Source organism: Coccomyxa subellipsoidea (assembly GCF_000258705.1).
Source record: "Coccomyxa subellipsoidea C-169, whole genome shotgun sequence".
Classification (NCBI taxonomy): Eukaryota; Viridiplantae; Chlorophyta; class Trebouxiophyceae; family Coccomyxaceae; genus Coccomyxa; species Coccomyxa subellipsoidea.
The window spans coordinates 225,941-253,720 of NW_005178027.1; the positions used below are offsets into that span (position 1 = coordinate 225,941).

The window sequence follows — 27,780 nt, forward strand, 5'->3', positions numbered from 1 at the left end:
GACAGTGTCATAGAAGCAGTGGCCACTCAGCTGGAGGTTGCTGCTGGTTCCTTGAAGGCTGGACAGCGGCTTTTTACTGGCAAGACAGCTGTCCCTGCTGGAGACTATGTCTTCAAGACCAGGACAGCACGGGCAGAAGGTAGGCCTTACATCTGGGTCTGTCGGCATCTGGCCGGAACACCACAGCACTGTTGAGCTCCAGCTGTATTCGCACAGCTGCCACCCTGTGTTTGCGCGCCTTTCCTTTCAGCAGTATTGGGCTTGATGCCACTGGATCTCTGCAGCTTCTGGTAGCTTCCGTTGGTGTGCTGCTGGTTTCTAGGACTGCAGAGGACCTGGGCATAGCTGGGGCTTTGCCCTCGGCGCTGATCAGTCCTTGTCAGAACCGCACAGTCCCTGTTGACTTCAGCCACCACGTATGCACGCCAAGGCGTAAAAGCAGTGTTGGCTGGCTTCTTTTGGCGCATGCTTGTTGCCAACTTTGTGCAGGTTGCAACAGTCAGTAGCAGGCGGCTGTATCTTGGCTTGTGTACGAGTAGGGCTTGCTATGCCGCTTTGCAGCATTTGCCTGCATGCCTCACTGCGTACTCCTAAGCTGCTACACGTGCTGTCGTGCCCAGGCGCAACAGCAGATATTGAAGAGCTGCGCGCCAAGGTCGCCAAGGTGGACAAGTTGGAACAGCAGTATCAGGAACAACAACAGCAGCAGCGCAGGCTGGAACTCCTGGTGTTGCAGCACTCACAGACAACGCAGACCGAACAACAACTTGGGGCGGTACGGCTGCCATGGCTATTTTGATGCTCTATGTCCATAATCAGCGACTGGCTGTACACAGAGTGCAGTAGGGAACATTGAGCAACATGGTTTGCGATGGCATGCAGGTGTTCTATGACCTTGCACCAGTATGCCCCATATTCCCAGGTCTCCCGGCACCGGACATCCCCAAGCTGGAGAATGGCTGCAAACGTGTCATCAAACAGTGGCAGGACACTGGCATGCTCGCCAAAGCTGGACGGACAGGTACGTGGGCTAGTTGGGCAGAACCTCTAAGGGTGGCAAACAGGGCATGCCAAGACCCACGTAGCATTCTCGTGGTCTATTGAAACCTGTTTGCCCGCATGGTTACATCCGCTGCCCATGCAGCAAGTCAGTGTCGTGCCGTGGCATCTGCGCAGGGGCCCGCCAATCTCCACGCAGCGCCAGAGCGCAGGTAGTGCAGCTGATGGACCTTGTGCCCGAGCAGCGCCCGAGTGAAGCCGTGCACATGCAGCCACTCGTTATGCAGATGCTGAGCGCAGTGTCAGACGCTGTGGGATCGTCACAGCACCTTTTTGACACACACTCCAGCAATTTCCTCAAGCGCCCAACAGCAATGATTGACTGCTGCGGTCTGGCTAGCACACTTGTGGAGTGGACACAGCTGGTGGTGCCTTATGAGTTCAAACTTCGCAGCAGACAGGTGGTCAGCTTGCTAGGGCAGCTCATTGACCGCTGTGAGAAGCTCTTCCACCACCAGCGACGGCGTCAGCACGTCTATGCAGTGGGCATCATGTTGGACGCTGTGGAGGTGTTTTCCATTTCATGCAACAATGGCAAGATCAGTGTGGAGCGGACAGGCTTGCAGCCATTGTCCATTGCCAGCGGCTCACCGGGCCTGCGATTGTTGGCATCCGTTCTGCAGGCATCTTTGGTGCAGCTGGGCTACAGCAGCCCCCAGCTGCCTCCCAGCTTCCAGCTAGGCAACCACACTTTGAGCAATGCGCAGCTGATCCAAGAAGGCAGTGCTCCATGCAGCGGCCACCCTGGCAGCTATGTGTTCCGCGTGACTGTCGATGCCCTGCAGCACTCAGCCATCCTGAAGCTCAGTCATGATGATCACGAGGTGATACTTGTGTACTTTCTCTGTGTTACATTCTGGCGTTGCCTGTCAAGCCTTGTATGCTGCTGACTGCATGGGCAGTTCTGAAGCTGTCCCTGACAAAAGCCTGTTGGTTTCAGGAGTTCATTCTCAAGGAGCTGCAAGGCCTGCCGCATGTCGTGCAGCTGCAGGCATCAGGGTTGCTCGCCTATGAGAGCAATCTGTGGCATGCGGTCCTCCTCCAGCCCTATGGGCGCCTGCTGGAGCACACTGATCCGCGGTCTTTGATCGTGCAAGTGACATCTGATGTCGTACACGCAATATCTGACTGTGCCAGCAAGCACATCGCGCATCGCGATGTGACGGCGAACAACTTTGTCAACTACCAGCAGCGAGGCTACCTGTGTGACTTTACTGCTGCCAAGGTGATATCCTGCGGCAGAAATGCCTCACAATGCAGGCATGTTGTTAGGAGCTTAGCCCCTTCATGGTGCTGCTTGGTGGTCGTCGTGGTCGATGGTTGTATGTGGTTTTGCAGGTCATTGAGGACTGGTCTGAGCTGCCAAGCCCCACAGGAAACCCGGCAGCCATCACAGGCACACCGCTTTTTGCAGCAGTATCCGTGCTGGAAGGCGGCCCACATACCCAGAGTAGCATGTATGAAGGGCTGTTCTACAGCCTGTTGTACATCTGCCGAGGCGGGCGGCTGCCTGATTCCTGGGCTTTCAAGTTCACTGGCCTGGCTGAAGCGGCGAAGCTGCGCCGTGGGTGCATGATGTGTGAGCCGCCTATCAACACCTGGGATGTGCCAGAGGAGGTTGCACCCTTCATCCGTGCACTGCATGCGCTGTTTTGGGCCGAGATCCAGGATGGTGCCTTCAAGTACCGAACGAATGTGACGGCCAAAGAACTGCTGGATGTGTGCAGCCAGTTCATGGCTTAAACTTAGGAGCATGTGTAGAATAGCTCCATGGTGTTTTTGGCGCTGCTTTGCAGTCTACGCGATGGTGCTTGCAGCCTGACCATGCCCATAGAATATCAGCATGGCCAGTCAGAACACCAGTTCGCTATTATCGTCAATTGAACCGAACTACATGAGAAATGTGCACGAGTGCTCAAGCAATGCTGCAAATGCTGATGCGGACAAACCATGTGGCTTGCTGGCCTGGTGGGCCGAACATGTGCTGCTTAACAGCCATAAGCCGTAAAGTGTGGCTTATGAACGCTTGATGGGCTGGATGCAAACACTAAATGATATTTAAGTAGTGAAACAACCGCGCTCCGTGGGCAAGTGCATGCTAGGATGCATGCATGGCTAAGCAGCTGATGCTGCACGAGGGCGTTGACACGTTCCAGCCCAGCGCTGCTATCTCTTCCACACAAACCATTCGCGGCCAATTGGTGCTCTGCAATGCCTGTATGGGCAAAGGCAATGACGCTTTGACTGGTTCGACCGCCTCATTCGCTTTGCAATGTTCCTTCCCGCTTGCAAGAAAACATTACGTCTTGGATCCAGTTCGAGCCTTCCGAAGGAGTCCAGGAACCATCATCACGTTGCGCAAACAGCTGCCACAGGAACATGGTGACGTGGCAAGCTCAAGCCTGCACCCATTGTCTCACCGCTCCTCCATGCAGCCTTTAGTAACACCTAGTAACACCTTAGTGAGGCTACTTTTCCTCCCCACGCGCCACCAGGCTGCTGCACTGCTTGATCAACTGCCCGACGCGCAAGGCTGCGGCACTCCCGGCGCGGCCGATGCTGCGCGGAAGCCACATCACAGCACCAGGCCTCCACTCTGCATGCCTGCCCTGCTCAACAGATTAATCCAGGCACAGTCAGCGCCAGCGAAACGCCCATGCACCTGATTCTGGCTCCACGCATCTGTTAGTGATGCACACAATTGCTAAAAGTGCCTTTGCCCTAGCTCCATCAGGGGGTACTGAAGACCTTTCTTACTAGTCTTAAATACCCCCTCACACCCTGGTATGCAGCGTTTTGGGAGAGCTCACGAGATGCAGTATCTCCGGCAGGACGGGGCAGACCCATCAGACAGCGGTGACCCCGCACGCTTGCCATGCATGGGGACAAAAGACACATGTGGAACAATTGCACATTACCCACTGACACCACTTTTCTGGCTCGTCCTTGTGCAGCCTTTGAATGCGCAAGTTAAGCCTGAAACTCTGGGCAAGGTGACTTAGCTGCAGGTCACACACAATATTGGCCACACCTCAGATTCTGCACCCGGTGATCCTTGGCTGGACCTGCCCAGATCACCAGAGCTTCTGGCGCCAGGAGAGGATGGAGATGAGCTGCGGCTACTGACGAGGCCCCACGCTGCAAATCGAAATCCAAGACCTAATCGCATGCAGTTACTCAACTCTCTCCAGTCAACACTTGAAATGGCGTATTGGATGTGCAACTTGAGCCTTGCTTTTACTAAGCTGCCAGGCTTGCACCATTCTCGCGCAGGAGACAGTCAAACATAATCGGAACGGAATAGCATCCGTACAGTAGACTGTACCCGACAAGCTTAAGACCAGCACAGAAAGTGATCAGGCCGAGGTTGCAATGGTGAGCTGCTGCAAACAAATAGCTTGCAGCCGTACAGGGAGGCTCCACAGTCTTTGCAGTACAGTGCGAGCTACACATCAATTATCTCCTGGCCCAAAGTGAGTCAATGCCTCCGTCCTGTGAGCCATGACTCTCTGACGCCCTCAGGGCGCCTCCTTTCTGATTGCTGTGCAATTCAAACTCTGCTATAAACAGAACACAGAACAGGAAAGGGCCAACAGCTGCAGCAAGGCAGTTTATGACCACACTGAGAGTCGCCGCGCAGAACTGTGCCCTGTATAAAACGCCGCAGTACAGAGCCAAGCAATAGTGTTTCTCAATGCACGGAACAGTGTCTTTTACAGAGTGGCAGAGATACACATAGAATAAAAAGGTCTGCGAGGGCGTACCTATGGCCACACGAAGAAGGTGTGACAGGCGGGCAGCCAAATTGGGCACTGCATGCAGCACAGGGACCTGCCAGCAGGATCAACAATTAAGGTATTTTAGATAGATTTGAACTTCGTCAGAAAAAATGGCAGGGACAATGTAGACAGGTGTCCAGACGGTGACTGCATGCAGGGACTGGCAGGTGATGTGAAGCAAGAAGTGGGGGTGTGTTGTGGGGTAGATTAGTCACCTGGTGCTGGTCCCAAAAATTTGTCCCAGGCAGCCTGGTTCATGTGGAATGTCTTGGAGAAGCGCCTGCCCATGGCGGTGCGGTGCTTGTGCGTCCCATCTGCACATAGCACACATTAAACCAGAAGGGATTGCATACATGAAAGTCAGTGCGAGCGCCAAAATAGGGAGGAAGGGCTGCCTCTTTGAGTAAATACTGTTTATATATTGTGAATTATAAAACATGTAATCACTGAACAGGAATGCATCAAAATGCAAACATCTCCCGGCTCAGGAGCACTAACGATCACTGCGCACATGTGATCATTGATCATCAACCTGCTTTATTCCTGCTGTACTCCCTGAGGGGCAATGGGCCATTGATCCAGGACTTAGGCACAGAGCAACACAGACTGCAACGGTGCATGCATCTGCCATCGGTAGAGAAAGTGTCAAGGAAGGGAAGGGTGGAAGGGAATCATTGAGAGTTGCTGCAACGCACACACTCCATTTCTGGGCTAACAAAACCTTGCATTAACATTAAAAAGCACAAGACCATGCGCAGAACATACCTGGATGGGTATCGCCGGGAGCGCTTGGTGTGTGGTTGGTGTCAGCTGCGGCTGTGATGTCAATGCGTGAAATCCCGAGTCTCTTCTGCGAGGCTTGCCGGATCCACACAGCAGCCGCCGCGTGGTCTGTCCTCACAGCTGCTTGTGTGGCTGCGCAGCTGTCCAACATGGCCTCTTCATCTGCCCAGGCCCAGTCTGCATGCAAATTGCTCTCTCATCATCAACACAGAAATTGCAAAGTATTCAAATTTGCTGAGAATCTGCTTTATATTCACATCAGCAAGCACATTGCATATGAAGAAGTATAGGCGCATGAATGGGGTACACGGTTAGCGCACAATGAATATGCATGATGAGAGTGCATCACTGCTGCCATTGCCCTGCCAAGAGGCAGCGTGCACCCAGAAGAAGCAAATCATTCTCTGGATTTGCCAGATCACACGGTGTACAACAGAGTGCAGCTTGCATTGCCAGAGCCTGTTTGTCCTGTGTAAATCTTTCTAAATATCAAACCTTTGATGCTGCGTACCGTCTAGAGCATCATAGTAGACATCGTCCTCCCCTCCTTCTTGCTGTCCATCTGCTGTTGCAGCTTCTGTCGTCTGGGCAGCTTCTCCATAGCTTCCTGCCTCAGTCGCCGCTGTGCTGGGTTGCAACTGTCCAGACTGACTGGACGTTGCCTGGTCAGGCACGGCAGCTCTGCCAGCTGGAAGGGCCACCTGGGCAGCTGAACTGCCCGGCTGGGCAGCTTCCTCCAACTGCTGCCTGCTGTAAGGTGCCTGCATGGCGATTACACCGTAATTTATTAGAAAAAGTATTGAGCAAGTGCCTGCCTTCCAAGTGGGATTGCGGCACGAATTTGACATGCCAGTCTTCCGCCCAGCGTTGATCAGTGCATGTTGACCACTGTCATTTCAAGATGTGCGGACATTCATACTTGGCTGGTTGTTATATCCCTGGTGAGAGCATACAGGACATGCAAATGTCGCTCTAAGAACGAAAAATCCCCCCAGCTGAACCAAAAAATTTCCCCAAACCACCATTTGGAGGCGAGTCAGATCCAGCCGAGGCTGAATTCTTGTTCTTAGAGTGCATTTCGTCACCCTCAAAGCACATGCAAAGGACATAACAACACCCCGCGCTACGCACCTGCACCATCGCAGTGATGCGGTTACTAATCCACCCGATGCCATGGTTGTCCGGACGGCCAGAGAACAGAATGTCCCTGCCGCCCTCGTGCTGCAACACCTCGCTCCCGAAGTCCACCCACCTACAAGCCACCAATCAAAATCGGTCTTCTTCTTCTCCTCCTCTCCACTTCTCTGCAGATGGTCCTGCAAATGATTTGGGGTGATGTAGCTTGTAAAGCAAAAGGGCATCTGCATGTATCCAGTGCAAAAAAATGCCATGCAGCAGGACTCAAAGGTCCCTGAGTTGCGGTGATGCAGCATTGTATGTACTAAGGCACCTGCATGTTTCCAATCCCTTGACAGCCATGCACCAACTTATTCTGACCGAGTGGACTCCCACACTTGTTCCAGTGCTTAGATGGGCAAGAAATAACAAGAGGAAACCAGTAATGCATGGGATCATGAGCTGGGAGAGTAGAATTGCCAGAAAGTACCTCTGCACAACCAGGGGCATGCCCTGATACACCTTCTCCAGATTGCCCACCAAGATGCAAAACAAAAGACAAGCAGTCATGCATGGGGTGGAGACTAGGAAAAATGCACTACAAGAATTACCTCTGCACGACCAGGGGCATCCCCTGGTACACCTTCTCCAGATTGTCAACCACGATTCGCTGTGCCAGGTGCCCCAGCCCCAACAGCTTGAACTCCACCTCGCCTTCCAGAGTCTGGCAGCAGCTCACACCGGGCTGCTCGTCCTCTATCGTGAGCATGCACTCGATGCGCGACTGCACCCACCACAATCTCATCTTCAACATACCACTTTGCGAGCGGTTCTTTGCAATAATTGACAGTTAATGCGCGGCTGCACATATCACCCCAGCATCCTCAGCAGACCAATCTTACAAGGGTGTTCGCAACACTACATGGTCGACTGCATACACAGCCGCAACCCCTTCGGCAGCCCACTGCCTTGAGGGTGCTCAGTGACCCTTATTGCGCGACTGCACAGATCATCCGGACATCTTCAACAGCTAGCGCTTGAGGAAGTGATCAGCGACAGTGGCAGCTTGGTGGTTAAGATAACAGAGATAGATTCCATGGGTGCCTCCAACACCGACATCTTCAGGCCGTCCTGAAACATTGGGCTCTGCCCTGCTTTCAGTATGGTGCCTAGGATTGAAGGGCAGGAGTCTGCACATCAACTCAGTGAAAGAGTGGGAAGGCACTTGTATACCTTCTCTGGGAGGATTGGAGCGATGCTCTTGACGGGCAGGCGGTAGGGCGGGCAGGCAATGAGCTTGGGGTCATAGGTGATGATGTCGGTGTACTGCAGGCCCTGCTTGGCGAAGTGCCTCTGGAAGCTCTTTGGCACGTACTTATCCACATCTATCATCGTCACGAACTTGTAGATCTCCGCCTTCCCCTCCATCCAGCCGTCCACGATATCTAGTGATCCCACCTTCATGCTCTGTGACCAAACACATCTTTAGTCGGTGTGGCAATAGTCTTATCATACGATCAGCTGCCACACGCGATTTATCTTTCATAATACTATCTTGTGCTTCTTTCACCGGTCGGATGGTTTCAGGATCGCGCTCGTCCCAAATAAAAACGTCTTACGTAAAATGTCCAAGGAAATGCAGATAGTGCCAGACAAGCAGCAAGGAACTCTCTTGCAGAGATAGGAACTTGGATGCTGACTCCACCTTTGAGATAAGGGATCGAAAGGCGGCGCTGTCACGCTCGATGAAGTAGTCAGAAGCTGCAATGGGCAGCACAGCCGAGACCTTGAAGTGGAGCCCCGGCATCTTGCTAGGCTGTCTGGATTCTGATGAGACTGAAAGATGCTTTCTCGGAATCCGATATCTTTGTGGGACCGACGACGCTCCTGAGGCAAGTTTGCGGTGTTGCCGTTGCTTTCAAGACGGTTTCGGAACTCTCGAGACAGTGAGTCAGCGTTACATGGGCTTTCTCCTGATGGCGCAAACTGAACTGGTCTTGACCTGAAGATCATCAACAAGACAACTTGAGATATGGACTCCGTTAATGTTCCATTTATGTGTGCATTTGAGCACTTATCAGCGCTGTTGAGGATAGTCCTCATCTGAAGATTGCAATGCTGTCAGGATGAGCATGCCTCGTGACACCGCGTCCTGAGACAATGTAGAAGGCAACATGGTCACGAGATTGGTCAAGAGGGTCCTGTTCTTCCCCATCCGCGTCTTGAGCAGGACATATTGGGTAATAACAGCAGCAACATCAGTGCCGGATGCGCTCCCAGTTGGTGGCTTGAGCGGTGAACGTGCGTCTGGGTTGCTGTTCGCGCTCCGACAGGTTATCGAAAGAGATCAGGTAACCTGCAAATCCCTGCAGGACAGTTGTAGTTTGAATAGCATGCCGATGCTTGTGACAATTCCCTCACGACTCTCTCCTGCTGTGCTTTCGAGACTATTCTTATCTAAGTCACCATCTCTCCTGATTGCAGGATGTATGTGTTGCCGTGCAATGGCTGACATCCTTGCAGCTCGCCCAGATCGCATCAGACAGGTCTGCCATCACCACACTCAGAATTTAAGTACTGTATTTGTACTCATGCTACCTTACTTATCAGGTGCCTGGACTTTCTAAATGGAGCATAGCTGATGTATAGCAGTTCTCCAAAAGGTCCCATATCTACCAAGCATGCTTGAAGTGCATCAACATCCACATTCACAGCTGCAGGAGATCCCATCATAAATACGTATCACTGTCCCCTTCTTCTGTCCATCTTTAGTTCAGAAGTGAGGACCAACTTTGCCTGCCTGTCTACAATTAGTTCTTGGCCAAAGAGGAACCTTTGAGTCCAGGCATCTACCCAGCTCCCCAAGTATGGCAATCCTGACGCTGCCAGATGCACTGCAGAGCCACTGATTCAACAGGAGCAACTAAATCAATACCATGGTTTCAGTGATTCCAATTATTCCGACGCAACTGGACGCGGCGCCAAATTTGATTGTGATTTCGAGTTCTAATTCTTGTGGAGGCTGCTGCACGATGTGGACGCAGCGGACGGCAGTCTGAGCTTCTGGTCGGCGCGGCTGAAGGGCGGCGCGCACCGCAGCTTCCTCCTGCTGGGCCGGGGGCCGACCTCCTTCGTGCTGGACTGCGTGGACTTTCTGCGAGGCCATCCACGGCGCCGCCTTGGGGCCCTGAAGCAGCCGAATGCCACCGACCAAAAAGAGCGGCGGGTGAGTGCTCTCTTGGTATTGCTGCTTAAGACATGAAGGCCTGTCAGGCTGTGAGGAAGTGTGAGGGTTCTGTATTGCCGAGGGAAGGTAGCACACCGTCATACACGGCAAGCACTTGGCATGCATCTTCTTCGGACTCGTGGTGAGCCTTTTGTTGGCCTAGCTAGGTACTCCGTTGAAATAATCCTTCCCTCTGCACTGCTTCCAGTATGAGGAAGCCTGAGGGCAACTTTAAGACACTTCCACTGCAGCAGCTCTACTTTAGCGCTGCATTCAGTGTGGTCCTGGTACTGAGCGCAACCATTTTTGCAGCAGGTGATACTGCTGAGGGCGCTGCGCGAGCGGCTGTGCGAGGCGCTGGCAAAGGCGGATAAGGCCTCGCTTGAACGCATGCTGCGCGACTTTGAGGCCGACTTTGGCAAGGCCTCCACGGTGGGTCCCTCAGATCATATCCAGGGATGTGTTGCATGTATATTATTGGTTACAGATTGGGTGAGCTGTCTTCTCAGGAGCTTGTGCATGCCATGTCTTTTTGCTGCGCGATTTTGAGGCCAACTTTGGCAAGGCCTCCACGTTGGGTTCTCTGCATGCTTGAAAATCACCGCACATGAAAGAATCTGCAATCCTGACGCTGTGCATGCGCTAGTGGGTCTTTGCACTGGAACCTGTCCAGGGAAGATGTCACTGTGTTCAAAAGACATGACATTAATGCCGGGTCATAGCTTCACCTTCACCTGTACCGCACTGTATTCATTTGGGCATCAAACGATGATCTGGATTGTCTATGATGAGATGATTTACTGGCCTTGGATGGCCAGTAAATAGGCAAAGCAGATTCATGGGCCCTGCTGCTGTATCGTGTAATATGTCACCATGGCATCTTTATTCCCGGGACCTCAAATGCTAGATCCTGTCGATCAAGTAGCAAAGAGGGTCCAGGGCCCCTATGCATGATTTTCAATTTCCTGAAGATTGCGGTGTTTGCTGAGCACATAAGAAGGTGGATCCGGAGATTTCGGCGGCGCTGGAGCGGGCGGGGGCGGAAGATAATAACGCGACGGCGGAAGGGGAAAAAGCCAGCGAGGGGAAGGGTGAGGAAGGCGACGAATTGCTGCCGGGCATGGCATTCATGATGAGCTGCTACGAGGATGAACTGAAGAAGCCCATTCGCAACATCGTCAACGGCTCGCTGCTGCGTGCCATACTCATACAGGTAGATTGTCAAAATCCGCCAGTAGATTTACCACATATTATTATAATTGTGAGCAAACGCTATTCCTGCCAATAGGCAAGCATCTCCAGGCAAGCTGCACTGAAAGGCTGCCAGAGAACCTGTCCGTTGATGGACTCGCCAAACCCAGGCAAGACCCAGTGATACATTACCATATGAGACTTTCCCCGCAGCAGAGTGGCAGTGAAACAATGTGCCAGGAGTATTGGCAACGCTTTTCAGTGATGGCGAGCGGGAAGGTGCAGAGTTGTGGGGATAATGCCGTCATCATGTTGGCACAATTGCATTTGTGTGCAGGAGGGTAAGACATACGATATCCACATGATCATGAATCTGTCGTCTTACAAAGTGATACTTTGAGCTTCAGGAGGTTGGTTGTTGTCATCATTGGCAGAACTGCACTGTATTAATGTGCAGTATTGATGACAGTGTCAACCCTGGAGAGCTCACAGATATCAACAGAGATCAATGTCGCTTCAAAGAGCCAGCTGCAGATATCTGTTCTTGCATCTTTAATTCTCATTACCTTGCTTTCTCAGCAGGGAAATTCCTTGAAGCTGGACATTGAGGCCTGAAATGTTGACCCCTCGTACATAAGTCATATTTCAAATCTGCAACTCGTTTGAAACAGGCGAGCAGAAGCTGAAGCTGAACACTAAGCATCGGTCTGTTCCCTAGCATCCCTTCACATCATTACACCATTCTTCATTATGTAAGTATCGCGGTCGAATTCAGAACAGGTGCAGAAGCTGAAGCTGGACACGGAGAGCGCGATGCTGGAACTGGATCAGATTCTGCGCGCGAATGAGCTGACGGTGGCGGTGGTGGCCGCGGTCCCCTCCCTGCTCATCGCCGGGGGGACTTGTTATGCCCTCTTCAGATGGCTCACCCCCTCGCCTCCCGACCGACGCAGCGAGGCCCTCCCTGCCAGGTGTGCCTTCAGGCTAGGAATGGTCCGAATTCGAAATTAACAAGGTAAGTTCTAGGGAATGAAATTAGCAGATTGCCTTGCGCTGTTCCGGTGGCTGACCCCCAAGCCCCCCGGCCCCCCGCAGCGAGGAACTGCCCGCCAGGTGCGCGCTTATTCTGGCTAGTGATGACTGCAAATAAAAAAAAATTGTATTACAGTGAATCCATTTCCTACTTGCTCTATACTGCTGGCAGGCCCCGGCCCCGGCTGGCGGGGCGCGGTATAAATACTGAGCACCGTGACCAAATTGATTGGGTCTTGCTTGGATCTTTCTAGCCAACAAGGGGTTTTTTGTCAGCCTTTAGCTGCGACTTGTCTGCAGGACGCACCTTGCCTCTTGGCAGGAAAAGAGTGCAATAATAGCAATATCAACGAAAATTATAACTGGAATAATACTGCTGGCTACAAGACTTCCTGCTTGCTCTGTGGCACCAGGTGCAGAGAGTACCTTGGTCCTGTTCAGCTTCCTATTAATGACTTCATCATGGTCTTGCCTGCATGAAAGGCAATACCTTTAGTATAGTATCTGTCTCTATAGTACCGGGAACACATAATTAGCGAAGTGGGTAGCCATGTTTCTGGAGCAGCGCAGCCGCCTATGGCACAACTGTCTGGCTTTTGGGTTTGATATCATGGCAGCGGTGAGGATGGGTCATCCATGTGGTCTGGCTGTCAGTTCCAGGAATGGATTGAATTCCCTACTAGCTCTCAAAGTTTCCGCCCTGACCACATTCTGGCCACCTGAGACCGCTTCCATGATAGTGATCCCCATCATCCGCTATGCATGCAACCTCTCTCCTCTCCCTTCCTTGGCTCCTAGAAAGGCATCCGAAATAAAATCATGCAAGCTATGCTATCAGGATGGCGATGGTCGAAGTTGAGCGCACAATCCACAAGCTGGCGCAGGAGGGAACACCAGAACTGCAGGGCGAGGTCGTCTGGCGAGTCGCCAGGTGCGCACCCTTACATTTCCTAAGTTTAGGCCCTCAATAGTCATCATATTCACTGCTTGTCGTTGTGATCAAACTGTTAATAGCAGGGGCCTAGTTGTGTGGCTGGGGCCAGTTCAGGTCTGGGTGACTACCAGCCACAAGCGAGTAACTTTTAGTAGGTTTGCTCATTTGCATTGTCCTTTGGATTGTGGCATGTCTGCATTTGGCAACTCAACAATTGCAGGATGGTGTCTCCTCTCTCATGCGCACCATGGCACTGTCAAATGTGTTGGCTGCATTGCAGCACATGTCTTTATGCAGACTTGGACGGCATGATCCCTGATCATGACGGGGATGTGCTGCTTACTCAGGGTGTACTGGGAGACTCGAGCACTCTACAGAAGGCACACATCCGGGCTGGGCATAGTGGGATTGACAGTGCAGTCAGAGTGGCCCAATCTGCGCGCAGATTTGTTAGAGCTGGTTGCCCCAAACCCGCCCAGGGCCAAGATTGAGACCTGCCACCGAATGCAGCGTATTTACTCCCTCTTCCAGCCCTGATCATTGGGACACAAAATAATATTGAATACGTAAGTCTCTGGTCTTTAGTAGCCAGATAACCTCCAGATGGGGCACCCTATGTACCTGAGATCTCAAGAAGGGAGAATGCAAATTGCTATGATAACTCGATCAACTTGGTCATGACGTCAACATTATTACCGCATGAATTTATTGAGGTCACCTGGCATATTTGAGTGTTTTTTCGTGATTGCAGCATTGTAAGGGACATGGATGACAGGTTGCATGGGTTGGTTGGAAACACATTGATGGCACCAGAGAAGCTCGCTTGCCAGCAAGCTCCTCAATCTACAAAACTGCTGCACGATGACGAGCATTCGCACAAATGCATGTCTTGAATGCTATGTGTGCGCAACCGCATGCATGCACACACGCACATGTGATGGTCACTCAGCACTCATATGATGCATGCATCCGGAAGGGACCACTTGGCTCTGGCCGCTGTCAGTGCCTGAGGCGAGCGTTTGATCTGGAGGACTGGCGCCCAAAAGTAAATTTGTGATCATCGATGTTGATATCATGATCAACACCTAATGCCAGCGGTGGCCACGGGATGCCACTATGATGCAACGATGTCACATCTATATTCTGGCTGGGCGCAGGCAAACGACGCAACTGGTTGGGCGCCCTCAGGACAGAGAATCACAGTCCCTCAACAATAAAACCTGTCGGGTTCCGAAAATATCTCACCACGTGAACTTCTCAGGGGTTACTAAAGGAGTCTTTAGTACCCCCTGAACTTCTCAGTGGAAGGGTGGGTGCGTCGATCACAAAAGCGAGCGCCCCGTCACTATGCGAACGTGCCAGGTGGGCTGCCCGAGAATCTATTCGAAGATAGGGGTCTGCGCTGGGGCGAGATCTCAGAGTCGCCTTTTGCGCCATCCGTTCCAATTACTCCTCCCTCAAGTGGGTGCTCAGCGAACTTACCCGGCAGCTCCTCACAGGTCTGTGCGCCCCTGGTGTGCCCCAGCACCCGCCCCCCAGGCGCACGGATCTCGAGCTCGCAGCGCCGGCCCCCAGGTTGTTGCGGACGCCTCCCCAGAACATGATGAACCGGGCAGGGTCTCGCTTGAAACCTATCGCGCCGCGGCCCGCGGTGGACTCGTTCTCGCCCTCCGGCGCGGTGTCAGCGGTGTCCCTGGACCCCAAGGACTACGTCTACCCCCATGCGGACTATGTCTGGGGCGTGCCGCAGCAGATGCACGCCGGCGTCATGCACGAGCAGCATGGCTACGCCAACCCGTGCATAGCGGCCAATCCTGGCATGTACAGTGGGTACGGGGGCCTCGTGTCACCTTGGGGACAGCCCGCGATGCCGCAGTACCACTCCCAAGTGGGCCCGTCCACCTCAGGTGGGCGCCCTGGATCCGCACCCAAACCGTATCTGGGTACCAGTGGTGCCTGTCAGCACCCATGCAGCGGCCTGACAAGCATTGGCATCGCACCAGAATATGCTCGATAGTCAAGGATCGGTTATCGATGCCCACTGCGGCGCGAGATACTATTTGGGCATTCAGGCCAGATGGCCTCCTGAAGTGGAGCTGCATGTAGCAACATTATCGATACTCTTGCTGGTGAATTTCGCCAGCACCTGGCATTGCACTGCAGACTGCGAATTTCATGTTTTCAAGAGGAGTTGTCTAGAACCGTGAGTCCCATATCGTTTGTCTTGCGTTTGGTCAAGCAATTGCTTGGTGAGGCTATGCTTCCTTTGAACATCTGCTTTTCATTGATCTCTCAGGCTGAATGCGCATTCTCAAGGGTCAAAATTTGAGGCAGATGTTGGGCAACATGCAGGGCACATGCCCACCCCGCAGCCATCGCAGCCGATGACCCAGGACCTGCAGCAGCCCAGGGTGCCACACATCGTCAGCAATGGGGGCAAAGACAAGGACGGCACCCTCCCTGCCGAGGGAGATGCCGCGCAGGTAGGACATGAATGTATTTTGATCCAGCCAGTCAACAACAGCTTGGTGACACTCAGGGACTATTACTCAGGTGCATGACCTGGAGTACAGCAATGCCGAGGTACAAGCAGCCATCAGTGGACATCCGAGGTGTGAGCATCCCATGTTCTGGCAGGTGGTGCCAAAGCTTGAAGGTGTGGACGAGCTGCTGAGCATGCCTCTGGACGAGGAGTGCTTGCAGCGGCTGCTCAGCGGCGAGGGCCTAGATGAGGATGGACCTGTGGTGAGCCTTCCTTCTCTCTGCACCCAAGCTATAGGGATCATGATCACCGAAATTACCGTTAAATGGAGATGATTGTACTGACAGATGCCTGGACCTGTGTGTCTTGTCTTGATGCGTCTGTCTCTGTGCATGCTCCACATCCTGCATCATGGGATAGATCTCACCTGCTGCAAGTTTTGGCATCCGTGCCAAAGTAGCAGGTGCCAGGTTGATTGAATGGATTAGTCAGCTTTGCTGATGCTTTGGGTGCGCTGCTTGCGCAGACGATGGACCTGGGCACATCCCACAGCTGCAAGGAGCAGGGGGATCTCTCTGGGGACTCCACCTGCACCGGTGAGCAAACCTTTAAAGCTGCCATGAGCCCACCTCATCACAGAGGGGTAGCATTACTTGCGAGTGGATTAACATGAGGCAGCCTGAGGGTCTGGCACTCCACAGCGGGCCACAAAGTATGATCAACTGTAGGACAGGAGGAAATTGTGGAGGAGAGCGCAGAACAGAAAACATGAGGCGTGGAAATGAAGACAATGTGCCTGTGTGATCAGGCGAGGCCAAGGCAAAGAAGGCGGGGCAGTCATCAGCGGAGGAGGGCAACAGCGCTTCAGGGGCCGAGGACTTGCTGACAACCAACGAGCTGAATCGCTGCATGGCCGACTCCTCAGTCCTCAAGTGCGCTCCCTTTTAGTTCTCCATTCGACTTTTTGCCTGTTATCATGCAAAGAATCCTTCCTCTTGAATACTCCACCGCAAAGCAGCCTCTGCATGATCCTTAGAAGACAAATCCAGCTGGTTTAGTACCTCGGCTTCTTACATGATGCCAGCTGACACAGGGCTGTTGCCCCACAGCTTCCCAGTCATCAAAACTCGCTACGTGGCTTGATGAAGAGGTTGAATTCACGGTGCTGGTTAATGGTTACCCATCACCACAGGAGCGTGGCCAGTTTTGGCGATCTGGACCTGGACTACCTGGCGTCCATCCACGAGCTGGAGGCAGGCGACGATCACATGCTCAGCTTCGACGGCGAGTGCGGCTCCTCGCTGCACGGCGGCTGCGCGGCAGCTTCCAAGAGGGGCGACGTCCTTGCGCGCATGCGCAGCGAAGCCACGCTGCCGTCCTCAAAAAAGAGCAACCCGCTGTCCGCACTTGGCCCCGATGCCGGGCTGCAGTGCGTGCTGGACTTCCTCGCCTCCGACAGCCTCAGGTGCGGGGCCACATGATGTTCGTTGCAGGGTTATCCTGAGATAACAGGGGCTCACAGCTTAATTTCTGGTTATGCAGTGCCTGCATTGGGGAGGCAGCAAGCACGGTATCTCATAAGCGTCGGTAGCTGTTCAGTCGGTCAGACATGCTACCGCATACATCTGTCACAGCAACAAGTCTCTCACATTGTCATGCTAAAGACCAATTGTTTGTGGAGCTGTGTCGCAGCGCTCTCATCTGCATGTTTCACTTCTGAAGCAATGGGAGGCGGGCGGAAATGCAGCTCTGATCATATCCTGTCTTACCCGCACAGGTGCCTCCCTGAGAAGCAGCGCACAGCGGCAACCGAGTCGGTGCGCGCACTGCGGCTCAGCTGCCAGGCGCGGCAGCAACCAGATGGCGAGGAGAAGTTGGGTCGCGCAAACTCGGTGCCCAAGCGCAAGCGCACCAATCCACCACGCTCCAGCAGCTCCAAGAGCTTCAAGGCCGACGCCGATGCCACCGCCGCCGTCTGAGCAAGCGCTAAGTCTGGCGATGAGCATATCCGGCGCACATGGGAATTTGAATTCGACAGCTGAGGATCGAGGAGTGCCAGCTGTCGCAGCTGGAAATCCAGGAGAGAGGAAAGTGGGTCACACGAAAACGGCATTGAGTGCCCTCTGAATAGGGGTTTACGTAAATGTTGCCATGCTGAGTATTCAGCCGCACCAGCCATTGGTGACATTGTGAGGGCAGCATGAAAATCGAGCAGAGTCCAGAGTCTTCATTTTATTCATTTCAGCACCCGTGCGTCTGGCTTGCACGCGCATACCCAATTTTGCAGCAGAATTATTTTCTCCATTCAGCGTTGTTCGAGGAGCCAGAGAGGGGGGGATTTGGGAAAAGCAAGACAAGATCGGTACAGGGGGTAACTTCCTTACTGAGGGTATGCACCTGCCAGAGAATTCCCTTCTTTACCCATGTGTATCTGACAGAATTGCCCACAATAATCAAAAGCAAACAGTGGCCGCCAGTGGACTTTTGAAGAGGAAGGTGATGAGGGGAAATACACCAAGAGAAAAGGGGAGCAAACTGCTGCTGCTGTACAGCCCATATGTGACAGTGCAATGCAAACACAGCCATCAGTGTGGTGAGTGGTTGAGCCTGTATATCACTGTGCAGAGCTTGTTGAAAAGAACGCTATGAGGCAATGTGAGATGAGAAGATAATATGAAGCAAAGTTGGGAATTGAAGAGCTGAGCGGTCTGCATACGGTCTGGGTAGCAGCAATTTGTTGTCCCTCCAGAGTGCTCTGGCATTGCACTGCCAAGCAGCAAGACAAAAAAAGATCAAGCAAGACAAAAGAGCGCTGTTCAAGAGATCCCAAGGCCTCTGTTTGCAGTGTTTTGATGCATCACTGCGTACAGATCAAATTGTTCATTCAATTTCTACTTTTTTGCATGAGCTGCACTAAGCAGCTTATGCCCTGCCTGTGCAGATGATCATGCCCCTGTTTGGGTGATTTGTTGCTTTGCATATGTTGAGTGCATTTGAGAAGAAAATTTTGGCGAGAAGCCATTTCAGGCCTGTGCTGACACTGGTGTTTGTTTTAGGAGCTTAGGGTGTTGTCGGCCCCGGCAAGCAAGTGCAGCGCTTAAATTGCCTGATGTCTTGCCACTGCTTGGGGTCGCATGTGTTGTCTGGAGTTTGCCAGAGATCACGGGAGCATGTTGGTGTTTCTTGTGTGCAATCTGCCCTGGCTGATTGTCATCTTTGCCCTTGAAGATGCTTGCCTTGATGAAGTTGTGAGTACAGCATGTGCATGACAGTGCCGCTGCATAAGCTGCATTGATACGGGAACAGCCGGCACTTTGTGTAATCAGACATCTTGACATTGATAAGCATGCAAGCCTTGCCTTTGCAGCTTGTGCAGCTGCATCACTTTGGCTGTGTGCCCACTGTATAGACTACACTATACAATCTATCCTTAGTGGTCTAACATATACCCAAGCGCTGGGCATTTGCCCCAGTGCTCACGAAGTGTCCTTCGCATTCAAAGCCTTTACCGCAGCGATCCGGAATCCGCGAATTTCGGATCACCAGGCCCTCAATAATATATCAGTGAGTCAGTGAGTGTTCGAAAATGGTTGGGCTGCCCAGGCAAGCATGGCCCAGCACAAGCATTCTACCAGAAAAGAATATGCAAAAGAAATTTTGCAGAACAGATTTGACAAATTTGCACAACAAGATGGCACAATTGTGGCCACGTGCTCGCTATACGATACATGGCATAAATAATACTTGTCTCATCAGCAACACGCCCCTATCCCAGACATGCCTCCCTGAGTGCCCTTTCGTAGTCACAGGGGAGGTGGTCATTGAATCCCGGGAACGCCAGCAGTAGAACGCGCATCAGCACCCTCATGGCTGACTCATCAGGATCCTGCGCAGCAAACACAAAGTAGATCAAAGGCTCGCCTTGTGCATGGTTCTGACACTCTGTGCCCACAGTAGCTGCTGCAGCTTTACCATGCACATGCAAGTCTGTGCAGATTAAATTTGAAGCGTGCTGATCATCAGCTGTTTGCTCTTTCCTTTGGCATCTCAGTGCAGGTTGGAGGTTTTCCCTCCCCTATGGCAGGCTCAATTGGGGCGGACGCCGCACTCATCACATCTCAAACTGAGAATATTAAGCCTTTCATTGATGTTCTTGCAAGATGCATAACGCACTAGGAAGCAGCATGCAAAAACAATAACACTTGCGATGTCCGGCGTGCCGTTTGAATTTCAACTATCACTTTATTTTAGGTGTTTCTCGCTCACCCTGAGGCCAGTGCCAATCTTGGCCAGGGACAGAGCATACGCCATAAAGTCCTCGCGCGCTTTCCAGACCCTTACGGTCCGCGGATCCGCCTCCTCCCGTAGAATACGCGTGCGGCGGCCCGAGTCCGTAACAACCGGGATGGAGGTTATGTAACGCTCCAGCCCGTGGTGCTGATAGCCCCATGCCGGGGGCAGCTTACACACCTGGATCCCATGCAACTTACCAACTCATTTCTGCTTTATTTGGCACGTTAAGATGCGAATCCCTAGTCAAGCAAATAGCAGGTTCCTTGGACCATGCTAGAGGGCCCATGTGTGGATGGTTTGCGTTCAAAACTGCGCCCCATTCATGTTGTGCAAGAGGGTTATCTGGAGGAATGATCAATGTCTCTTCTGCAAGCACAACCAAAAGCCTCCATGCAACTGCGCCCAGCACTCTGCATGAAGGATGCACCAAGTGACGAGTGCGCCGGGCTGGCGTGTAACAAAATATCAAGTCAAGGAATTAACGCCTCTAGTTGTTGCGCACCAGGTCTAAGGCGTGCGCGTAGCGGAACGCCTTCCCCGGGTACAGCTCACCGATGACTCGCGCTGACTCACCGTCCCCGCAGCGCGGCGCTCCAAACGTGAAAATGCCGCCGATGCTGTGTTCCAACCCCGGAGCCCTGCAGCGTCAGCACTAGTCAATGATCTTTTCACGTTTCAGCCTTTTTCCCAGAAGCTTCATGAAAAACTGACTCTGTGATCAGATCCCCTGGGACTCCCTTTGCCCAGACTCCTTCTGCTGAGCATGCCCTGTATGACATATTGACAGAAACTGCCTTGATACTACTCCAGACGAAGTGCTACGCTGTCAGACTGACTGAGCAGCATCACAGTCAGGGGTTCTAGACATATCTGCCTTTCGGGATAAACTGCCACGTCATCATGACATATGACTTAGTCACAAGTTCAGTCGTGCCTGGTGCCAGGCGGTCAGCAGCATGTGCGCATAGGTTGACAACCCTGGGGTGTTTATAACCTGAGGGGCAGAAGGAGCGCGAGGAAGGAGGCGAGCGCGCCGCCCATGCTGTGGCCGACCAGGAAGATGCGTTTTCCCCTGCCCGCTGATGTCAGCAGGCCCAGGAGTGAGTCAGCGACCGTGCTGCCCGGCCGGGCAGGGTCGGGCTGGTGCAGGCCTGCCCACAGCCCATCGTGCACCTCCCCCATGCCTGCACAGCCTCAAGCATTTTCTGCGAGGAAGACTTAGGTGGATAATTGCCCAGATCCTGCACCCTATGAGCCTGTCAAGTTTCCGCCCATCCTTGTTATTCTGCCTTTGTTCTAGGCAGGCTATCAAACACGTTTACAGCTGATATCCCCTCTATGCTGTGAGGAAACAGATAGGTTTAGTGTAGACAGCTGCCCTCATACTCAGGAACAGCCCCACGATTGTAGGTCACCTTACTTTGTGGGCTGTAAGATTTGGAAACCACTGAAGAGAAAGCTACTCTCACGATGCAAGGAGCTGTCCTCATTCAACCAACGGCATGTCCTTATAGAAGGCATGTGAGATCAGTCAGTCCAGGGTCTTGCAGAGTGTCTAAAGATTGGAGGGAAGAAGCGGCAGGTAAGCAACCTGGCCTGTAGCGCTTAATGCAAGGGGGGTCTGCGCGCAGATCCAATTGGTACAATGGGTCCGCTCCCTTCAGCATAACCACCAACGCCCTCTCGTTGCTGCACCCGCACCTGCGAGAAAATCACATTCTGCCTTGTTATTATATATTGAGGGAGATGTTGTGTTGCGGCTTTTGCATCTTGCAGCGTGACCCTCTGTGACAGCTGCCTGCTGATTATGCGCTGCATGCTTATACGGTAGTATTTGATGGTCACACCAACATGAAGGTAATTTTTTGATGTGCCTGTCGTAAGTGAATAAGCGATCTCACCAGACAATGTCTGGCAGCCAGCAGCTTCTGTTTTGGCGCCCATGTAACGATTCACCCCGGTGGTACTGCATGCCCCACCTGTGAGCCTCACCCGAATGCTCACGAAGGTAGAAACATCAAAATCAATAGGACCTTCATTCTGTTCAGTCATTGAGATATAATCATATGAAGCCATGAGTGCAGTGCAGATCCAGCATCATGAAAAGAGCGCCAGGCTGGACTTGGATTTGAGCAGTAAGTAGGCGTAGAACGGCCAACCCAAGGCAGCTTGTTGCGCGACTTTGTCCTGAAAACAATGCAAATGCAACACCAAAAATGCAAGGAGAAGGCACAAAGGAAAGTCTGGCTGTGCTATAGTAAGGGTACAAAGCTGCACACCTGCTCTCGATAACATCGCGCACAATCCTCTCGTCCTCGTAGATGAGCTTGGAGCACATCGCCAGGAAGTGGGCATTCCTCGGGCAATCCACCTCTCCCTTACTACCCCTCACCGGCGCTGCAGTCGGCTTTGTGAAAGCCCCAGTCTTGCGCTGCGCTGTCAGAATCCTTCTGCATTTTCTCAATGCTGCACTCGCATTTTGCGTGCTTGCTGGAGAGGCACCCATATCTGCTGGCTTGCTTGCTTCGGAAGGAGCAGTGTTGGCATTCTCTGGACAGACAGACTCTGGTACTGCCGGGCTGATATCATCCTGCAGCAGAGACAGAAGAGCTGCGGCGCGCATCGGGGGCCGGCGGCTGCGGCTGCTGCCGCTTGTGGTAGGTACTTTGATTGGGTTGTCGAAGGGGAAGCTCTGGGCTGGGCTGTATGGCAGGGACAGGTCCGGGCTGAGAGCGCCCAGAATCGAAAAGGGCACCTTGTCTCCGCTCTTCAGCTCGTACGCAGAGCCTGCATGCACCGGGCAGCAACCACCAAATTTAAAAGATGCATACACTGCAAATTGCACCACTGTGATCCATCAGCTTATTGTCGAGTTGTTGTTGCCAATAAGTCATGGGTTGCGCATTGCTATGGGCTGTACTTCAAAGTTTAGCTCTTTTGCGATGCACGGCTGCTCTCTCAAGCAGTAATGGTACCTTTGCAAGAGTCCGGGTCATAAGAATGAGGGAGGACCTGTGAGAAGGGACAGCAGGCGCTCAGCGTCCGCCCGGAAGCCATGCAGGAGGTTGGGCACTCCGAAGAAGCTGATGAGGTGCAGCGTGCCAAAGTAGGCGAGCACTTGGGTCATGAATGTCCATGACACCCGGCTGGCCTCCACAAATCGGCGCAGGATCAGGCGGCTGCGGTCGATGTGCTTGGGCCTGAATGCCGCTGCGGGTGGGGAAATGCACCCAAGCAGCCCATCCTCTGAACAGGAGCACAAGGCATCAGCTTGCAGTCAACCATGAGCAGGGGGCTCAGGCTGCGGCCCCTGTAGTAACACTGACAGGTAGCAGTGCTGTGCCTTATAAGCTGCACAAGATTGACAGAATGAAAAGGTGTCTTGGTGTGTTAATGAGCCGTTATTTTCCCTTTCAAGAACATTTCTTGGCAGATGGATCGTGCCTGGTGGTGCAGCCCGGTAATCGGACGGCTCCTCGTAGACGATGTGTGAAAAGGTGTCCCAGATGCCCAGCAGGATCGAGACTGGCCAAAATGCCACCTTGATGACTGTAATTCTCAAACAATCCCATTTGTCGTTTGCGATGCCCTGCAGATGCAACAGAGGTTCCTCGAACGACGAATGTTACTATTGTTTCAAACGATTGTGATGCAAAATACCACATTTGCTCACTTCATCTCCAATAAGTGCTCGTCGTAGCAAGTCGGCCTTCGCCCGTCTCTGACGCTCTTCTCGAGGCGTCGTCGGTGCACACATGGCGCAGGTGTTCGCGAACTCATTCCATGGCCTGGGTGTCATGATTTTCTTGATTTTGAATGATTTTCCTTATCTTCTCCGAGCTCATCTTGTTTCTGTCGCAGCGTTTTGAGAAGCCCTCTCGGAATGATCGCGTTGCTGTTCTTGGACAGGTTGAACCCCATGCAGGTGGCCACATTTGGCATGGATCTCAGTCGCCCCCTCCTTGCCCCCTCCATTCGGTTGTACGTTACTATTGATACCCAATAAGAAAGGAAGTGGAAGTGCTAGTTAGGTAAAGGGTGGTACAAGGTGCTTCTAGTTGTTGAAGTGTCGATTGCTGCTTTGACATCAGTGAGCTCAACTCTGGTCCCATCTATCTTCATACTTCTTGAGGCAGTTGTGAGAATAAGGATAGCAATCTCATCATCGCTTGATGTAGTGTATGACACAGGACCCACATTGCCCTGAGGCCTCACTTCTGTTTTGAAGAGCATTGAGCAATCACAAGCCCGGAGGGGTTCTGTCTGTAAGGATTTGAGTATCACTAAGTATTTTGTAATAATTTGAAATCGAAAAGTGAGCAGACGCGTTCGTAGAAGCGTTAACGTAGGCCGCCAGAAGCCAGATCAGCCATGGGCTTGCAAGGGTATGTGGGCAGTGGTGAGGACCAGCGGCGGATCAGACGGCAGGAAAAGGAGCGGGAAGAGAAAAAGAAATTATACGAGAAGGCCAAGGAGCAATCGGATGCCAATGTGGAGGGTGCAGGCCTGCGCCAGTTCGGGGCAGGCACATCAGAGGTGAGCACGCTGGAGCACCTGCAAATCATACATTCTGGGAGACCCAGAAATGATGTCCACGAATGCTCCTCTCTGTTAAATGCCATGCAAAGTGACCAGGCCTTTGGTAGCTTGCCAGTCCCGCTTCACACAGGACCTGATCCAGCCGTAGGATCCCCTCCAAAAGCCCCTGTTACTGATGCATAGCTATTGCTGCTGCTGCGCAGACCCTGGATGCGGCCTTCAAGATAGAGACAGTGGGGCTGGTGACGCGTGAGGAGTTTCTGAGCAAACGGGATACCCTCAGAGACAGGATGGATGAGGCCAAAGCCCAAGCCAAGCGCGAGGCTGACAAGGCCCTAGATCAGGCACGTCACTTCTTGTGCAGATGCCTACACAGAGAGCCGGCCTCTCCTACTCTCGCACGTATCAATGCATTGGTTTCTTATAGCAGTGCCTCAGAGGCTCACCATCACGACAGTGTGCAGACATTGACATACCAGATGTCGATGCTCGGATGGCGATCTATTCCCTGTGCAGACAGTGTTCCTCCCTGGCCAGCAGGCTGGGCTACTGGTGTCTTTATTCATTTCAGCTGGGGATGCATGTGCAGGAAAAGGCAGAGAGGAGTAAGAAGAGGGCCAAGATTGCAGCGAAGACCAAGCTGTCATTCGCGCAAGACGATGACGAAGACGGCGATGGAGAGGTGTGCAAGAGATTTTACAAATCTGGGTTTGAAATTAACAGCAAATTCACAGGCGCCTTCGCAAGGCAGAGAGCTTCCTTGTCACATACGGTACACCTCAATGCCCTGTGCGCCTGAAAAGGCATGAATGTTCAAGGCAATAGGAATTGCTGGTTGTTGCAGGAAGAAGAAGAAGCAGCAGGGAATGGGCTTGAGAATGGGGGGTCCAAGGCGCAGGAGCCAAAGCAGGCGGCAGCGCAGGCGGCAGCTTCCAGGAAGCTGGGCAAGGACCCCACAGCTGCCACCGACTTCCTGCCTGACCGCGAGCGAGAAGCTCAGGAGATTGCAGTCAGAGAGCAGCTAAAGAAGGAGTACGAGCTGCGACAGAGGGTGCTCATTTCTACCCATGCCCTCCCCGCTCTTCAGATGTCAGTAGTCTGCCTTGGATCTCTGTATTGGTATCACTGTATCGAGGGTATCAGGTGATGACAGGAGGTGAGGAAGTCAGCAATTTGGGTGAAGTATCAAAACCAGACACTTGTGGAATAGCCGTAGACATTGCACACTGCACCGGCCGGATGCGAAGCGGTGCTTGTGATACACAACCTCATAGGGGCGCGGCATGCAGAGCAAGTTTGTTGTCATTCTCTCAACACTCCGAATAATTATTTCAAGCAGGTCATGTAGCTCTGACTTGTGTTCTAAGCTACACAGGCAAAGTCTGGCGTGTGTGCACATGCAGCTTGTGAGGAATGAGCCGCTATTCTTTGAAACACAGATTTGAGTTTGAGTTTTGGTGCGCGCAGCTGGTGAGGAACGAGCCGCTGAAGATCACATACAGCTACTGGGACGGGCAGGGGCACAGGCGAGTGGTGACCATTCGCAAGGGTGACTCCATCGCGCAGTTCCTGCAGAAGGTCAAGGAGCAGCTGCACCCCGACTTCCGGGAGCTCAGGCGCGCAGCTTCCCCTCACCCTTGTGCACTTTGCCAGCACAGGCTTTGTTCTCTGGGTTGGTCGACCCTCGAAAACCATGGTCACAAGGCTGGTGTCAACCTCCGTCAATCAGCTCTGCACCAGTGGCTTATTGTTTCGCTGATGGCAAGGGCGCTGTCTTGCAGCTTTGCACTCCCACCGGAGCTGATGTGATTTCCTATGAATCACCACACCACAATCATGAAAGGCTAGATTACTCTAGGGTCGGTGAAACCAGCCAAAATTGCAGGGCCTGTCATTTGCAGCAGAGCCGCAACCCCACTAAGTCCTTCCTTATTTTCACACCTCTATTTGCTCCTCTTGACAGGATTCCTGTGTCTTGCAGGGCGGCGTCTGTGAGCAGCCTGATGTATGTGAAGGAGGATCTAATAATCCCCCAGCAAACCACATTCTACGACCTCATATCGTCCAAGGCTCGCGGCAAGTCGGGCCCGCTGTTCCACTTTGACGTCCACGAGGACATCCGCATGCAGAACGATGCCACCGTGGAAAAGGACGAGTCACATGCAGGTATTTTTCAACCTTTGGAACAGATTAAACAACTGATTTGAAGATTTTGTATTAGGCCCAAGGAGCTCCTTGCAAGTTCCATATGCTCCCAAGGGGTCCCGTAATTTGGAGTGCTCCCAAGCCTCTCCTAGAAGGTATCCCATGTAGTGAGCCACTTACTTCTCAGTGAAGTACCTTCAAATGTTGATGTCTGGAGTTTCTCGGTGGCACAGCAAGTGGCTTGCTATATCCCAACAAATCTGTTTGATGCAAAGCTTCTGTGAGCCGTAATGGTTGCTTTCTGAGTTGAGCACTCTGGCCAGCACTGCATCGGAGGATGGAAATAGTTTCTGCATGATTTGTGCAATGACATATCAATGACATACAGTATAATGCGCCCCAAATGGCGGGGGGCGGTATTAATGCTGAGCACCCACGGTTAATCGGGTCTTGCTGGCATCTGGCAATTTCATCAAGGGGCAGAAATATGGCAGCCATTAACTGCAGCTTGTCTGCAGGATGTACCTTGCCTCTGGCAGGAAGAACGTGCAGTAAGAATATAATAATGATGATGTGGGGCTTGAATGAGGAGTGACTTCTGAACTTAAGAGGCTCTGTGACTTCTGACCTACACACGCGGTGATAAGACAATTTTTTGCGCTATTGACCAATGGCATCAAGTTGTTTTCTCTCAGTCAGGTTTCCTTTGTTGTTTGCAGGCAAAGTGGTGGACCGGCATTGGTACAACCGCAACAAGCATATCTTCCCAGCCTCAAGATGGGAGGTCTATGACCCAGAAACCAACTATGAGACATACACCATCCATGGCAATGAAGTGAAATGAGCGTGCCTTGCAAAGCAGGCATGTAAGTGTTATGCTTGGACGGAAACTTGGCATCGCCACTGCTCGATGTTGAGTGGAACGGACATCTGTACACGTGAATTTTGCACCCATGTGCCTCCCCTGTACCAGGGAATTAATAGCAGATTTCTTTGATGGCAGAAAATTATGAGAGGAGGCATGCTTTTTATGCGTAGAGAACATGCAGACATCAAGACAGAGTAAATATGTGCCAGGCATGTGCATGGGGTAGCCCCGTGGAAATTGTTTATCCAAAATGTTGCTTACAACTTGCCACACAAAGTGCGGCGTTGCAACTGTGTGAAACTTTGTCTCTACGACCAATATATTAGCACACAT

The 27,780-nt window shown here is 52.5% G+C and overlaps 6 protein-coding genes across 6 annotated transcripts; 4 read left to right on the plus strand and 2 right to left on the minus strand.

The window, feature by feature from the left end:
- The first annotated feature begins 1,457 nt into the window (after positions 1–1,457).
- COCSUDRAFT_54388 (hypothetical protein) lies at positions 1,458–3,129 on the plus strand. The gene is made up of 3 exons (XM_005644569.1): positions 1,458–1,883; positions 2,000–2,284; positions 2,398–3,129. Exons 1-3 carry the CDS (start codon positions 1,551–1,553, stop codon positions 2,800–2,802), a joined length of 1,023 nt encoding a protein of 340 aa, XP_005644626.1. The 5' UTR covers positions 1,458–1,550; the 3' UTR covers positions 2,803–3,129.
- A 398-nt stretch (positions 3,130–3,527) lies between these two features.
- Positions 3,528–8,544, minus strand: COCSUDRAFT_57805 (hypothetical protein; the record flags this gene model as incomplete). The annotated part of the gene is made up of 10 exons (XM_005644570.1): positions 3,528–3,618; positions 4,125–4,197; positions 4,824–4,871; positions 5,054–5,152; positions 5,604–5,798; positions 6,133–6,382; positions 6,753–6,873; positions 7,349–7,521; positions 7,971–8,204; positions 8,443–8,544. The coding sequence occupies 10 exons, from the start codon at positions 8,542–8,544 to the stop codon at positions 3,528–3,530; spliced, it is 1,386 nt and encodes a 461-aa protein (XP_005644627.1).
- Positions 8,545–8,911: 367 nt separating this feature from the next.
- On the plus strand, positions 8,912–13,657 carry COCSUDRAFT_57806 (hypothetical protein; the record flags this gene model as incomplete). The annotated part of the gene is made up of 8 exons (XM_005644571.1): positions 8,912–9,088; positions 9,222–9,283; positions 9,759–9,963; positions 10,276–10,395; positions 10,961–11,176; positions 11,935–12,125; positions 13,025–13,117; positions 13,468–13,657. 8 exons carry the CDS (start codon positions 8,912–8,914, stop codon positions 13,655–13,657), a joined length of 1,254 nt encoding a protein of 417 aa, XP_005644628.1.
- An 810-nt stretch (positions 13,658–14,467) lies between these two features.
- Positions 14,468–17,581, plus strand: COCSUDRAFT_57807 (hypothetical protein; the record flags this gene model as incomplete). Its single annotated transcript, XM_005644572.1, has 8 exons — positions 14,468–14,482; positions 14,646–15,027; positions 15,473–15,603; positions 15,758–15,865; positions 16,129–16,198; positions 16,411–16,534; positions 16,795–17,067; positions 17,380–17,581. 8 exons carry the CDS (start codon positions 14,468–14,470, stop codon positions 17,579–17,581), a joined length of 1,305 nt encoding a protein of 434 aa, XP_005644629.1.
- A 1,787-nt stretch (positions 17,582–19,368) lies between these two features.
- On the minus strand, positions 19,369–23,675 carry COCSUDRAFT_57808 (alpha/beta-hydrolase; the record flags this gene model as incomplete). Its single annotated transcript, XM_005644573.1, has 9 exons — positions 19,369–19,488; positions 19,869–20,072; positions 20,398–20,533; positions 20,890–21,079; positions 21,487–21,596; positions 22,175–22,326; positions 22,456–22,682; positions 22,908–23,095; positions 23,569–23,675. 9 exons carry the CDS (start codon positions 23,673–23,675, stop codon positions 19,369–19,371), a joined length of 1,434 nt encoding a protein of 477 aa, XP_005644630.1.
- Positions 23,676–24,266: 591 nt separating this feature from the next.
- Positions 24,267–27,423, plus strand: COCSUDRAFT_18720 (XAP5-domain-containing protein; the record flags this gene model as incomplete). Its single annotated transcript, XM_005644574.1, has 7 exons — positions 24,267–24,431; positions 24,638–24,782; positions 25,034–25,116; positions 25,336–25,485; positions 25,902–26,110; positions 26,434–26,600; positions 27,299–27,423. The coding sequence occupies 7 exons, from the start codon at positions 24,267–24,269 to the stop codon at positions 27,421–27,423; spliced, it is 1,044 nt and encodes a 347-aa protein (XP_005644631.1).
- Positions 27,424–27,780: the final 357 nt, after the last annotated feature.

Coding starts and splice junctions, on each gene's coding strand:
- COCSUDRAFT_54388 (XM_005644569.1), top strand. CDS start 1,551: ATGTTGGACGCTGTGGAGGTGTTTTCCATTTCATGCAACAATGGCAAG. Junction 1,884..1,999: donor TCAGTCATGATGATCACGAG/GTGATACTTGTG, acceptor TGTTGGTTTCAG/GAGTTCATTCTCAAGGAGCT. Junction 2,285..2,397: donor GTGACTTTACTGCTGCCAAG/GTGATATCCTGC, acceptor GTGGTTTTGCAG/GTCATTGAGGACTGGTCTGA.